This window comes from Benincasa hispida, chromosome 4, assembly GCF_027475165.1.
Source record: "Benincasa hispida cultivar pf3 chromosome 4, pf3_genome.v1.1, whole genome shotgun sequence".
Classification (NCBI taxonomy): domain Eukaryota; kingdom Viridiplantae; phylum Streptophyta; class Magnoliopsida; order Cucurbitales; family Cucurbitaceae; genus Benincasa; species Benincasa hispida.
In genome coordinates, this window is record NC_143481.1 from 15,855,679 (window position 1) to 15,870,900 (window position 15,222).

Below are 15,222 nucleotides of genomic sequence, written 5' to 3' on the forward strand. Positions count from 1 at the left end.
AATTGGTCACTCACCGGATCCCACCATCCTATTCTAAGGCTGGAGAATAGTCGAGAAGACTCTCGTGGTGGTCTACGAATTGTTCGTGAGGAGATTGGAGCAGATCGAGAGAAGAATTTAAGACTACGAAGATTGTAAACTCACTATCTCTTTGTTTTTAATTTAATTGCATGCTTATTCTTTTGAAATTTAATATAATTAGAATACTTTAGATCCTTTATTTCTTTCACTACGCATGTGTTTATTCCATCAATTGGTATCAGAACATGCTTAAAGTACTCAGTTATTGTTAATTTTAGTTTTGGTGGGTAATTTTTCGTGTGATGAATGATTATGTGCTAAAATGGATAATTACGGTTTTGGCATCAAAATTCTGTCTTGGGTTGTAATAATTATTGTAATTGCCCGATGTTTTATAGGCTTTAGTGTGTCGTGAAGGGTCTGTATTTTTCTTAGAGTTTATCTTAGGCTATAATTGTTTGGTTCCGTTAAAGAGGACAAGTTGGATTTTGAAGAAAAAAACTCCCAGACCTGGCTCCGCGTAGTTCTGACGCTTAGAGTTGTCCCAGACTCGGTCCAGACCCGAAGACCCGACCCGATCGACGACCCAAGCTCCACCCTACGTTTCGACCTGCATCTCCTACTCAAGGTGTGCTTGCGCTAGTGCCCGCGTGTAGCAGCTCCAGATCCGACCTGCCCCGCATCCGACCTGGCTCATGATGGAGTCCACCCGCGCGTGTCTGACCCATCTTCTGACCCGCGTGCACCTGGTTGGTGGTTCAGCTGGTCCAGATGGTCTGGATCAGTCCGGTTTGACCAGTTTTGACCGGTTTTTGGGCGGTTTTGTTAGTGTTACTGTTTTGAAGGTCGGTTCAAGTGTTTTTTAAGTGGTTTGAGTCGGTTCAAAGTGTTTGGAGGCGGTTCGAGGCTGTTTTCTATTTATTGTTGTAATATTTTTGTTGTTTGCTAGCTTAGGATGCCAAAACTGGTCCATTTTAGTGTGTATTGTGAATGTATGGATTAAATAATTTATCTACTGTGTGCACATTGTATGTCATGTAGATTTAAAATATCACCATAGGATAAGCATGTAGCGTGCATTGCAAGTATATTATAAGTGTGATAATGTATAGTATACATGTGTAAGATTCCATTGTTTTTTAAATAAATTGTTATATTAATGCATGGAATGAATGTTTATATAATTGTTATATAAAGCATGTTAGATGCATGTTATGTTGAGTTTTATGTCCTAAAACTCGTGGTTGTAAACAATAGAACTTATTCTGAAAATTCAATAAGTTGTTATTGAATATATTGTTTTTTAGAAATCCAATAAACCTAAGTCTCTTGACTATTATATGAGTACTTGAACTTTATGTGGAGACATACAAGTGGATCAGGTTCGAGTAAATAATCAAAATGATCTATAGTATATGAATAAGGTTTGGTGCCTTATTCTAGTAATACTATTGGATGTGACCTACTCTGTAGTTGTTACAAAGAGTTGTAAAGTGCTACATATGAAATGATCCTAATTCGTGCATGTTGTGACATGAGGAGTGGGGATGTCCTATGAAAATGAGTTTTATACAAGATCGGACCACGAACCCAGTCACTCTTACTTTATAACGTTAATTACTGTTTAAGACTGACTATTTCAAAGCGATGACCTAGATAACTTGACCTTAATCCTGAGTTAACTATGCTGTTTGTTCGGGATTATCCTTTAATCTGCAAACGGTGAGAGTAGACCGATGTCTATGCTCAATAAGCCCCTCATTTTAGGGATAAGACCGGATGAATAGTTAGGGACATTTGGTGAAAGACGGAATTCACTCCTACCCCATTAGGGTTAGTAGAGAGGTTGTTCCATTTAAATGTTGATTCTGGGTCTTGAACAAGAGGCCTACCTCTCATTGGCTCGAGAGGGATTCGATTTGTTGATTGGATCACAAATCAATTGTTCATTAGGGGATCAGTGGAACTTGAGAAATAAGAGGTAATTTCGAAGGTAAAACAGAGATTCGACCTAGCCGTTATTACAAACAACCTGTGAAGGGTTAACTTACTAATCATGGTTATATCGAATGGACATAATATATCTACAGTGAGGGGAGTTCAGCTATGGGCTTTAGTGGAATCACCCATTAGTTAACGAATGAGGGTTAGTTCGGTCTAATAAGTTTAGACGATTAATCTCAGATCGTTGGAGCCCATGATCTATAAGTCCGCGAGGTCCCCCTACTAGTTCGTAAATGGATTAGCTCTAGAGTAGCGTGATAAGTTAATTTAAAACATTCAAATTAGAATTAAATGAAATTGGAGAAATAATATTTAAATTTAAATATTTGAAGATGAAATTATGTAAAAATTAATTTAATATTTGATATTAAATTAATTAGAATTGTTTAAATTGTTTAAATAATTATTTATTAATTTTACTAAGAAAATTAATTTATGAAATTAATTTTGTAAAATTAATAATATTTTCAATTTTATTAAAAGAATTTATTTATGAAATCAATATTTGAAAAATTGAAAAAGAAGGAAAAATCACAAAAATGGAAAATTAGCATTTTCCATTACTTCTTCAAGTAGCTCACTAACAACCCACCATTTTCAAGCTTCATTAACTCCAAGCATGAGCTGCATATCATGCAGTTAATCTCTTTGCATGAGTGTCTGCAATATATTGAAGCGATTTTGAAGTAGTGCAATCGATCAAATTTTTTTGAAAAATTCGTGAGAAGAAAAGAGTTCTTTTATTGGGTTGCTGTAGTGAGTTTATCTCCAAATTTCCTTAATTCAGGCTTATTTTGAGTCTCACTACTCAATCTAGAGTACCAAAAGTATAGTAAGGAAGATCTTGGGGTGGTCTACAACAAGATTCAGAGGAGATTTGTAGCTGGAATTTAAGCTTGAGGAAGTTCTACAAAGGTATGTCACGAAACCCACTTATTTCAACTGAAGCATGCTTTCGTTTTTGCCAAAATTTATGAATTAGAATGCTTATGGATCCTTGTCACTTCTGTTGCACGATGGTTCCAACATGTTATAGGTTTATTGTCTATGTTATAAGTGTTATAAAAGGAGGTAGACTTTAAAATCTGTAACAAGGATAAAGGCATGCTCACTTACGGTTGATGGAATCTAATCAATCCTGCTTTAATAGTTAAAATAGGTTGATATCTTGTAAAACTAGTGGTTACAAGAATAACTTACTCAGTGAGATCCTGTCTAAGGTTGGAGATATTTTTTAAGTTGACGGTTTACAGAACATTTGCTACTTGAGGATCGAGTCGGTGTATGAGTTAGGTTAACCCAGTTTTATGAGCATACGTAAGCGATGTGAGGTTTTAAAATTGGTTTTTCACCTAGACATTGTAGGTTAAATCTAGTATAAATGTTATACTCGAGAATATCACCTAGACTTAGGATATGTCTTATTATCTGAGATATACCTAAGTAAATATTTATCCAAAACAAATAGAACACTTCAGTGGGAGATAAATAATATATAAGATATATTGTTTCTAACTCTCATGTCTTTAAGAGTTCATACCGTGAGACTCATGCTCGGATTCGAGTCACCTTGGGAGTGACCTCCATTTGGAAAGTGTTTGTATGGGTCAATATCAAGATGAATAGGGGAAGTAGTTCGTAGAAGTGGGTGAAGAAAATGTGTCAACATATCCTACAGTCTCCTTCATTAGGTTGGACCGTGAGATTTCTATGTTGCGCCTGCTCGTCTTTTTTAAACGACGTTAGCTAGTTGTCTTTTCAGTGACTATCCCTTCGAAGAGTTGTAACATGGGATTCAAAACAACTCAGACTCCAGAAAGGGATAGGATCTCTTAGGTCAATTCCCAACTTTGACTCTCCAATACAGTAGCATTATTGGTACCGATCTTAGGGTCTGAAAATGGCGAGTCACACTTACGAGAATTACTAAGAGTTAGTATTTTCTAGACCAAACAAACAATAGCTAAAAGATCTATTGGAGTATGAATTACTCTGGTAAAAGGTTTATAGTAATTCACTAATAGAATTTGTTTATATTTTCATCATGACTAGCTCTTTAGTAAAATTACTTGTTTTTGAGAAACTAAGTGAGGACAATTATGCTACATAGAAATCAAATTTGAATATAATACTGGTAATCAATGATCTTAAGTTAAAAAATAAGGAGTGTCCTCAAACCTCAGCTCAAATGCAAACTGAACTGTTCGGGATGCATATGAAAAAAGTCAAAGTCTACATTCTCGCTAACATATCTGATGTTTTGGTTAAGAAACACGACGGTTTGCATACTGCTAAAGAGACTATGGAATCTCTATGGGGGATGTTTGAACAGTCGTCCTTCTCTCTTAGACATGATGCTATCAAGTATGTTTATAAGTGTCGTATGAAAGAAGGGACCTCTGTTAGAGAACATGTCCTGGACATGATGTTCCATTTCAACGTGGCAGAAGTAAATGAAGCTGTCATGAATGAGAAAAATCAAGTTAGTTTTATTCTAGAGTCTCTTTCGAAGAGCTTCTTACAGTTTCGCACAAATGCTATGGTGAACGAGATAGGATATAACTTAACTACTTTTCAATGAGTGTCAGACTTATCAGTCCCTCTTAAAATATAAGGAACAGAAAGCAAAGGTAAATTTTGCCACCATGAATAAGGTCAACAAAGGATTGTCCTCTAGGACAAAGTCTGGCCTTTTTTCTTCTAAGAACAATAGTGTTCCTATAAAAAAGGGTAAAAGGGGAGGGAAGACTTCTACTTACCGCAAAGGCATGGCTAAAGTTGCAGACAACGAAAAATGTTTCTATTACAACGAGGACGGACACTAGAAAAGAAACTGTCCAAAGTACCTTGTGGAGAAGAAAGCCGAAAAAACAAAACAAGGAAACTAGTTTCTAAAGAATGCTTACGGAAGGTGAGATAACTCTCACAGTTTTGAACGGGAGAGGTTATCTCAGCAAAATCAATTGAAGTTTCTAAAATTGATATCTGGAGAATTCATTATATTAGATAATGTACTTTTTGTTTATGAAATGTAAAGAAATCTATCTTTTGTTAGAACAATTGTACAAAGTAAATTTTGACATAAGTGAAGTGTTCATTAGCAAAAGATGTATTTTTATTTGTTCTACTAGAAAACAACTTATATGTTAAAACCAACCAAAGTGAAGGCTATTTTAAAATATCAAGATATTTAAAAATGGTTGAAACGAAAAACAAAAGGCAAAAATATTTCTTCGAGTACATTTCTTTGGCACTTAAGATAGGATTGAAAGATTGGTTAAAAGTGTCATCTAAACCAGTTAGAAGATAACTCTTTACCTCCATGTGAGTCTTGTCTTAAGGATAAAATAACTAAAATATCTTTTTCTGGAAAAGTGTCTTAGAACCAAAGAACCCATAAAACTTGTGCATTCAAATCTTAGTGGACCGAGGAATGTTAAAGCACGAAGAGGGTATGAATATCTCATCAGATAATTATTCAAAGTACGGTCATGTTTACCTAATTCATCTGAAGCACTTGAAAAGTTCAAGATATATAAGGCTGAAGTTGAGAACTTGTTAGGTAAAACATTTAAGTCACTTCGATCAGATTGAGGTGGAGAGTATATAGGCCTGAGATTTCAAGACTATTTGATAGAACAAGGAATCTAGTCACAACTCTCTACACCTGGCACCTCAGCAGAATAGTGTATCGGGAAGAGAAACAGAACCATGTTAGACATGGTTTTGTTGATAAGTGAGCTATGCTCAATTGCCTAATTAGATTTGGGGATATGCAGTAGAGACTTATATATACTTTTGAACATAGGTTCCATTAAGAAGATTTATGAAACTCCATATGAGTTATGGAAAGGTCGTAAAAGTTGTTTACGACACGTAAATGTTGTTTACATTATTTCAGAATTTAGAAACGACTGGCATATGCGTTGGTGCAAAACCCTATGGGATCGGAACGCCATTCAAAAGTAGTCCTATCCGTAGGCTACCCAAAAGCTAAATACTTCTTCAACCCAAAAGAAAATAAAATATTTGTATCAACAAATGATACTTTTCTTGAAGAAGACCACGTGAGAGATCATCAGTCTTGTAATAAGCTAGTATTACGTAAAAATTTCCATAGATGTTACATAAAATCAACAAGCGTTGTTGATTAAGTTAGTCCTACAACAAGAGTTATTAGAACTAGTCAGATGCATCTTTCTCAAGAGTTGAGAATGCCCCAACGTAGTGGGAGAGTTGTGTGACAGCCTAATCGTAACATGGGGTTAGAAGAAACTCGTGTCATTAATACTTGATGATGGCATCAAGAATCACCTTAAGAAGTTAAGGACATAAGATGCATTCCCTATATGTTGAAAGTTAGAAGTCTACTATATGTTGATCAATTTACAAAGGTGCTCACGGCTAAAGTATTTGAGGGTCATCTAGTGAGTCTAGGTCTACGGGTTGTATAATTTAAGGCAAGTGAGAGCAAAACCCTTAGGTATATGATGCCCTAGTTTATTGTATATCTCTCTAAAACTCAACAATTCAACATTATGTGTATATATCTGTTACCACTAGAGTTTTAGTCCAAGTGAGAGTTTGTTGGGTTTTATGTCCTAAAACTCATGATTTATAAACAATAAACTTATTATGTTATCAATAAAGATTTTATTGAGGTTTATTCAATAAAGTTGTTATTGAATATATGAATTGTTCATTTCATTTTTAGAAAGAACCTAAATCCAATAAACTAAGATCCATGGCTATTACATGAATACTTGGACTTTATGTAGCAAAATAAAAGTGGATCAAGTTCAAGTAGATAGCCAAAATGGTATATAGTATACAGATAAGGCTAGGTATCTTATCTTAGGGATACTATCGGATGCGACCCACTTTGTATTTAGTACAAATGATGTGATCCTCAAATGTTCATATGGAGACTTGTGAGTGGAGGCATTCTGTGCAAAGAGTTTGTATAAGACCGGACTAAGAAATAAGTCACTCTTACTTTATGACGTTGTTTACTGTTTAAGACTAACTATTTCAAAGCGATGACCTAGGTAACTTGACTTGAATCCTGAGTTAACTATGAATTCCTGTTTATTCGAGATTATCCTTAGATTTGCATGGGTGAGGGTTGGCTCAACAGTGCTGGCTCACTCCCATTTCCAGGTAAGACCGAGTAGATAGCTGAGGACATAGAGTGCAAGACGGAATTCACTCCTACTCGCTTTTAGGGATAGTAGAGAGGTTGTTCCCTTAAATGCTGACTCCGAGTCTTTAACAAGGGGCCTACCCTCTCATTGACCCGAGAGGGAATTAGTTTGGCGATTGGATCACAAACCAATTGTTTATTAGAGAATCAGTGGGACTTACGGAGCAAGATGTAATCTTGGGGGTAAAATAGCTTTTGACCCAGTCGTTATTATGAACAACTTATGAATGGTTGACTTACTGATTATGTTTATATCGAGCGAAAAGAAATATATCTACAGTGAGGGGAATGCAACCCCTGGAATTTAGTGGAGTGACCCGATAGTTAACGAATGTCGGTTAATTGGGTTAAAGAGTTTAGCCAGTTAATCTCGAATCATTGGAGCCCATGATCTGTAGGTCCATGAGGTCCCTCTACTAGCTCATATCGGACTAAACCTTAAACAGTGTGACAAATGAATTTAAAGTGTTCAAATTTGATTTTTGGATTAAAGTGTTAAATATATCCGATAGATTTAAACCTAATGTTTAATTGTGAATAGAACATAAAGAGAGAGAGAAAGTATTTAAATAAAATTTTAATATCAAGACTATGAATAGGGATTCATATTGATTGGGATTAGCGTTGGATTTAATATTAAATTAAATTAATTATTTAATACTATTTTAATTATTGAAATTAATTTTGAAATTAAATGAAATTGGTAAAAATTGCATCAAAAGTCAAAATATTAACATTTGACTTTGGAAGTTAAAAAATCAAAATATTGACTTTGCACTTTGAGAGTCAAACTTTGACCTCTTGACCAAATTAGTGGAAAGATCCAAGTTTTTATTTAGTAGAAAATCCAACATTTGCAATGCTAGGTGTTATTTCCACTTGAAAATACTAATCCCAGGGATTTTTTTAACAAAGTTCAAAGTGAAGGTTGAGCATGGTGCGTGCATGGGGAATCCCATACATTGTTCATGTCAAATTCCCATCAACTCAAAATTGCACTCGTGTGAGATTTACTGGGCTTGGCCTCTACTTGGCCTCGACATTGACCTATGAGGCTGAGGCAAGCCTTTTGACCTACTGAGGCCCAATTGGCCTTGGCCTCGACCTTAAAGGCCAAGGTAGGCCCATTGAGTCCTAGTCCAATAGCCTTTTTTTTTTCCTATTTATTAGGAACTCTATCGACCACGCTTCTTACCGCTCTTAGATATGTTTTTTTTTTTGGAATTAGGCAACGCTCTTTGTTTTACTTACCTTCATTTTTTGTTGGTCCAAAAGTGCTCATAATACTTTAGATTCATTTTATTTTAATTTTATTTTAATTCGTTAAAGGTTTAATTTTTAATTTTTATAATTCCGATAAATGGTTTGTGTTTAGTTGTTTGTTAATTTTTTTTTTAAGAAAACTAATCTCTATTAACATTCTTTTCATAAATTTTTAAAAATATACTCTTTTTCTTGCTTGAAAAATTATTGTTGGACTAAAATTTAAAATTTACAATACATATATATGGTGACTAAAGTTATTTTATTTATTTTTTTAATTTAAGGATTAAATTTAGACCACTAAAAATATAAAAAAATAAGAATAAAAATATAATGAGTAAAATAATAATATGGGTAGTAGAGTGCGGCGTAACGATGTAAACAGATTAGAGCTGAAAATAATTATGGTGAAGAATTCTAGAAGTTTCATGTGTGGTTTGCTGTGATGCAAAAATTTCTTGGCATCTAATTTTTGGCCACCCAATGCCCACGTGGCTTCTGAACTACACATTTCCCAATCTCAATCTCAATTTATTTACATTATCAACTTCATTGTCCTTCTCACTGCTGCATTATTCCAAAATCAAATCCGGGACACATATATTGCATTTTCAATTCTGAAGCCAATAATATACATTTCTTTAACAAAATTCAATAATTATAAAATATAATAGCTATATTCTTTACTTATTCAACCAACGTTACTAGTTACTATTATCATTTCTTTTTTTTTAGAGAAAACTTAGGTTAATTTGTATCAAAATTTTCTATTTTCTCCATAATTAATAAAAATTTAGTATGATGATTTCTTATTAAATATTTTAATTCTATTATGACAAATGATAAATGAGATAATAGCATCATAAATTTTGTCATTAGCAAGTCATGTTCTAACATAGCTATAGTAGCAACTATAGTAAACCACTATAGTGTTACCTAAAAGTCATGAAGGTAGGTTGATATCTTAATAAGTTGGCCTATAAATTATTTGTGGCTGGCTAGCTAGCAATAATTATTTGGTGTCCTATTCTATAATGTACAGTGAAGGAAGTAGATGAATTGGAACAGAAAAAAGAAAAAAGAAAAAAGAAAAAATGGTAAAACCATGGGGTTAGTGGATAAGGGGGGAGGGTGGGGAAGAGAGTAGAGTTTGGGGAGGTTGGTGGGATGAGGAAGGTTCCAGTTAGGATACAGCGCGGCACATTATTTATTGCAACCCTCCGCAGCCGCAGGCCATAAACGTGATCCAATAATTTTATCTATCTTCTTCACCGTCCACTTCCACCTACTTTCTTTTCTTTCTTTTGGTAATCTCATTGGTAATTACTATGAGGACGGGGCCTGTTTGCCTATTTCCGTCTATTTTCAATTTCTTTTTTCCTTTTATTTGGACGGAACACAACTCACTGCCGATTGGTTAATAAATAATAATATACATTGTCTTCTGAGAAGGCTGGGATAAAAAGAAAAGTCAGAAATTTCAAATATTCATTTACTTTAGAGCAAAAAGAAAAAGAAAAAGAAAAATGAAAATGGTTGCTTTAAGCTTTTGTAGTAGTAGATTATAAGAGGGTCCCGTGACCCGTCCCACCCCCGATTCCCCTCTTCCATATTTGCGTTGGTTGTATAGGAATAGGACCCAAAGAGAAGCGTTTCGAAGCCTCCCATTTTGTAGAAGAAGAGCCTTCTTTCTGAACCCTCTTGTTTTTTGTTTGTTGGGTTGAAGAAGAAGGCTCTCCTGTTTTCGGCGAATTCGCCCAATATGATTAGACTCTGGATTGATGCCTTGCAATTGACGGAATTATTTCTCAGCTCTTTGGTTCATTTGGTGTATGCGTTTTACATTTTTAGCTCAGCCCTCGCAGGGGATCTCTCTCAAGCCATAAACCAATGGCTTTTCTCCCCTTCCGCTAAACTTCAGGTCCATCGGGATTCTTCCGCACCAACAACACCCGATGTCCACACTCTCCCTCCAATTGTATTGGTCCATGGAATTTTTGGTTTTGGCCAAGGAGTAAGCCTTCTTTCATTTCGTTTCTGCAATTCATTTCCTTTTCTTCTGCCCATCATTTTTCCATTTCCGCAGAGATTGGGAGGTTTGTCTTACTTTGCGGGTGCGGAGAAGAAAGACGATAGGGTGCTTGTGCCTGATCTAGGATCCTTAACCAGCATTTATGACAGGTAACAATTCTTCAAAATCAACTGAATCTTTCTATGCTTCAGTTAATGCCTCCTATCCCTTCTCGCTTCTGGGTTCTCATTTTCAAGGGTTTTCGTTTGTCAGGGCTCGCGAATTGTTCTATTATCTGAAAGGCGGACGAGTTGATTATGGGGAAGAACACAGCAAGACCTATGGCCACTCCCAATTTGGGCGAGTTTATGAACGAGGTTTGCAAATAACTACTTATGCAGCAGCCCGCTTCTTACAACCTATCTTCTTATTGGGATTGCTATTTGCAGGACATTATCCTCAATGGGATGAAGATCATCCTATTCACTTTGTGGGGCATTCTGCCGGAGCTCAGGTCGTTCGGGTACTCCAACAAATGCTCGCTGATAAGGTTAGGAAAATATAGAGTTTAATCTTCGTAGATAAGACATGTCTGAAAGGTTGTGATGCTCAGATATTCTTATTGGTTCAGGCATTCAAGGGGTATGAGAATACCACGGACAATTGGATAATAAGCATCACGTCCTTATCAGGAGTATTCAATGGGACTACTAGGGCCTACTTGGATGGGATGCAGTAAGTTTCTTTATTGGTTAATCTTCTGCAGGAACATATCTTCTAGTTGATTTTATTATGTCACATCTTAGAAGCTTGTGAGCCAAATATTTCAATATGCTTATAGTTGAGTCTAACCAATTACACGCTTTAAATTGAATGATAATAGGTTTTATGTTTTTCTAGATTTTGAATATCACACATTACCTTCTCAATATATTTGAGTTCAGGGAGAATTTCTTACGAGTGTTCTTTGCATTTTGGGATCACGTACTGAATAGGGGATAGTCGCAACTTTTTTATAACATAAATCGGGTCTGTGAGTTGTGTAGTGACTATCCCATGGTAGCCTGCTATTATGTCATTATTCTTTTGCATAGAGTTTCTAATTGTTATGACTGATCAAATCAGTTGCAAATAAGCAATCTGACCTGATATTTTGATTTGTGTTAACAACCAATATGATCAAATCATTTAACTTCAATGAGTTCCAATTGGTTTGATGAAGCAACTGATTTTTGTTCTCAACTTGTTCCAGGCCAGAAGATGGGAGATCAATGAAGACTATATCCCTGCTACAGTTGTGCCGCCTGGGTGTTATAGTATATGATTGGATTAACATTCCCTGGTTGAAAGAATATTATAGCTTTGGGTTTGATCACTTCAACATGTCGTGGAAGAAAATGGGTATTTGGGGTCTTCTTGATTCTCTCATGGGAAATTCGGGTCCATTTGCCACTGGAGATTGGATCCTTCCTGATCTTACCATACAGGGCTCCATCCGTCTAAACAGCCACTTACAGACCTTTCCTAATACCTACTATTTTAACTATGTAACCAAGTGTACTAGGAAGATTTTGGGGGTCACTGTTCCATCAAGCATATTTAGAATCCATCCCTTGTTTTTTATTAGAGTTCTGCAGATGAGTCAATGGCGCCATCCTTCAGATGTCATTCCACCTTACAAAGGCTACAGGTGGGTGAAGATATAGCTAGCAAGAAATTCCTTCAACTTTGGTTTTGATTTATGAAAGAAAAAAAATGCATGATGATTATGCTTGTGCAGAGATGAAGATTGGCAGGACAATGATGGTGCACTCAACACCATATCCATGACTCACCCACGTTTTCCAGTTGAGCATCCAAATCGTCATGTAGTAAATGATTCAGATTGCAAACCCCTAGAACCTGGTATCTGGTTAGTAGAAACATCCCAAATTTCAAGTTTTCTATTGTTTGTTTTTATATTCTCGTTTAGGTGCAATCTTAATGCGGATTTGGATTAAAATTGCAGGTATTACAAGGTAATCGAAGGTGATCACATACTGTTCATAGTGAATCGGGAGAGAGCAGGAGTTCAATTTGATCTCATATATGATGGCATTTTCGAACGTTGTAGAAAACATGTGTTTAGGAAGAACCCCCCAACCTTGCCAAACCAACCTCACCCATAGGCGCTGTTATTGTTCCTCACAATAGCACTCTACAACTAGGGAATTGAAACAAAAGTAATTGCCACTGCTATGGCATACAACCTTTAGTTACCCCATTCTTTCCCCCCCTTTCATGTAAATAAAAAGACAAATTCTCTTTGTTTTCTGGATTCTCTTCCCTGTTCATCAAATTGTAGTACCAACCGGCGTATCTTAAGAGGGTAGACCGCTCAAAAGACTATTCAAAGAAAAATTTGCTTTCCCGCTGCAATGTACTGAAAGCAGCGAATGAACAAAACGAACTAACAGAGAATGATAAATTAAATCAGAGTGTATATTTATAAGGCGAATGGTATATGAAAAGGGGGTGGACCTTAATGAGTAAACTCATGAAATCACACCATTTGGACAATATTCTGTCTATAAAGACTTGATACTTAAAAACATCATTTCAAAAAGACTTGACAGTCGAAGAGAGTTTATTTTGGTTTGTGTTGGGGTTGAAATGGAAACATTTGTTGGGTGACATCGGATCGGTGTCGTTAATATTATGCATCTCTTAGGCAGATTAGAAGAAGTCTGTTCTGACTTTACAGGAAAGGGAAGAGATTAAGAGGGCACGTGGTATTGTTGAACGGTTGGTTCATTGATTGGATTGGTACATGGCATCTCATATCGCCACTTGCTCGATCAAACTCTTTGTTGTCGCCTTTCTTCTTCCATACCCATTTTGCTTCGGTACCACAGAACATATATTGTTCTGTAGATTATTTCAAACACTCAAATGGGGTTTGTTTTAGAATACTAAGCAATTAAAAAAGAAAAGCATTCTACAAAATCACTGCAAAATTCTTATACCAATAAAAAACTCCCGAGTTTAACGAAAAGGCTCAGAAAGTTTGGCGATTTAATTTGCGTATTTTGTGGAACAATTGGGACAGTCAAATCGAGAGTAAAGCGGAAGAACACCACCGATCCGATTCTGCATCAATTTCAATTCAAACTATATATTTTAATATATAAGAGCTAAATTAAGAGAATGTTGGATTTTAAAAGCTAAATTAAGAGAATATTGGATTTTATGTTGTAAATAATTAAACTTATTAAAGTTGTATGAATTGCTCATTTCATTTTAGAAAGAACCTAAATACTATTAACTAAGATCCATGACTCTTACATGAGTACTTGGACTTTTTGGACTTTATGTAAAGACATAAGAGTGGATCAAGTTCGAGTAGATAGCCAAAATAGTTTATAGTATACGGAGGCGTCCAATATTGTTTACTGTTTAACATTGACTATTTCAAAGTGATGATTTAGATAACTTAACCTTAATCTTGAGCTAATTATGAACTTCTATTTATTCGGGATTAACCTTAGATTTACATGGGTGAGGGTTGGCCCAACAGTGTCAACTCAATAAATACCCATTTCAGGGGTAAGACCGAGTAGATAGCTGGGGACATAGGGTGCAAGACGGAATTCACATCTACCCATTTTTAGGGATAGTAGAGAGGTTATTCCCTTAAATGCTGACTCCGGGTCTTAAACAAGGCCCCACCCTCTCATTGGCCCGAGAAGGACTCGGTTTTGGTGATTGTATCACAAACCAATTATTCATTAGAGGATCAGTGAGACTTAAAGAACAAGATGTAGTCTCGAGAATAAAACAGCTTTTGACCTAGCCATCATTACGAACAACCCGTGATGAGTTGACTTACTGATTATGGTTATATCAAGACAGAAATACAATTAAGGGAATGCAACTACCAAGTTTTAGTGGAGTGACCCGGTAGTTAATGAATGTTGGTTAATTGGGTTAAAGAGTTTAGCTGGTTAATTTCGGATTGTTGGAGTCCATGATTAGTAGGTTCATTAGTTATCTTACTAGCTCAAAAAAGATTAAACCTTATAATAGAGTGATGAGAAAATTTTAAATGTTCAAATTCAAGTTAAGAGAATTATTAATTATATACGATATGATCAATCGTTTAATTATCAAATTAAACGAAATTGAAGAGTTGGATAATATTTAAATTTGATTTAAATATTAATCACATGAATAGGGATTCATGTTGGGAGTTGGTGTTTCATTAATATAATATTTGATATTAAATTACATTTAATTCATTAAATTATTTCATTAATTTTATTTATTAATTTTTATTAATTTATTTTTGAATATTAATTATTGAATTAATATTTCAAAATTAAATTTCATTTTGAAAATTGAAATAATTGATTTCAATTAAAATTGTTTTTAGGGAAAAACAATTTAAAAATGAAATTGCATTTTAAATAGAAAAAAAAGGAATCGGAAAGAAGTGAGTTTTTTCCACTTCTTCCACTTCATCTTCCACCTCCAATTCCATTATCTTCTTAGTATTTTGGTGTCAAGTTGATAAGCAATATGATTGCATGATGATTATGAATAAAAAAGAAGTTCTATCAGCTGAGAAATGGTTGAATGGATTGATGAAATTATGAAAAATTGAGGAAGAAGTGTTCTAAAACCTTACCAAAATTCCCTCAATTTCATTTTCATTTTGGATCCGACAATCCAATCTAAGGTC

The 15,222-nt window shown here is 35.1% G+C and overlaps 1 protein-coding gene across 2 annotated transcripts; it reads left to right on the forward strand.

The window, feature by feature from the left end:
* The first annotated feature begins 9,975 nt into the window (after nt 1-9,975).
* LOC120076806 (uncharacterized) lies at nt 9,976-12,815 on the forward strand. Of its 2 annotated transcripts, XM_039030726.2 has the most exons (8): nt 9,976-10,505; nt 10,578-10,672; nt 10,776-10,879; nt 10,952-11,052; nt 11,134-11,237; nt 11,755-12,192; nt 12,283-12,414; nt 12,511-12,815. In XM_039030726.2, the coding sequence occupies exons 1-8, from the start codon at nt 10,254-10,256 to the stop codon at nt 12,668-12,670; spliced, it is 1,386 nt and encodes a 461-aa protein (XP_038886654.1). In that variant the 5' UTR covers nt 9,976-10,253; the 3' UTR covers nt 12,671-12,815. The 2 variants fall into 2 exon arrangements, with proteins under 2 accessions (XP_038886654.1, XP_090169486.1); XM_090313360.1 differs by having other exon boundaries at nt 10,776-11,052.
* Nucleotides 12,816-15,222: the final 2,407 nt, after the last annotated feature.

What these genes read in the sequence shown, in the direction of transcription:
- LOC120076806 (XM_090313360.1), top strand. Translation starts at nt 10,254, where the DNA reads ATGATTAGACTCTGGATTGATGCCTTGCAATTGACGGAATTATTTCTC. An exon ending in CCACCTTACAAAGGCTACAG is followed by an intron (nt 12,193 to 12,282) that starts GTGGGTGAAGAT and finishes ATGCTTGTGCAG; the next exon opens with AGATGAAGATTGGCAGGACA. An exon ending in CCCCTAGAACCTGGTATCTG is followed by an intron (nt 12,415 to 12,510) that starts GTTAGTAGAAAC and finishes TTAAAATTGCAG; the next exon opens with GTATTACAAGGTAATCGAAG.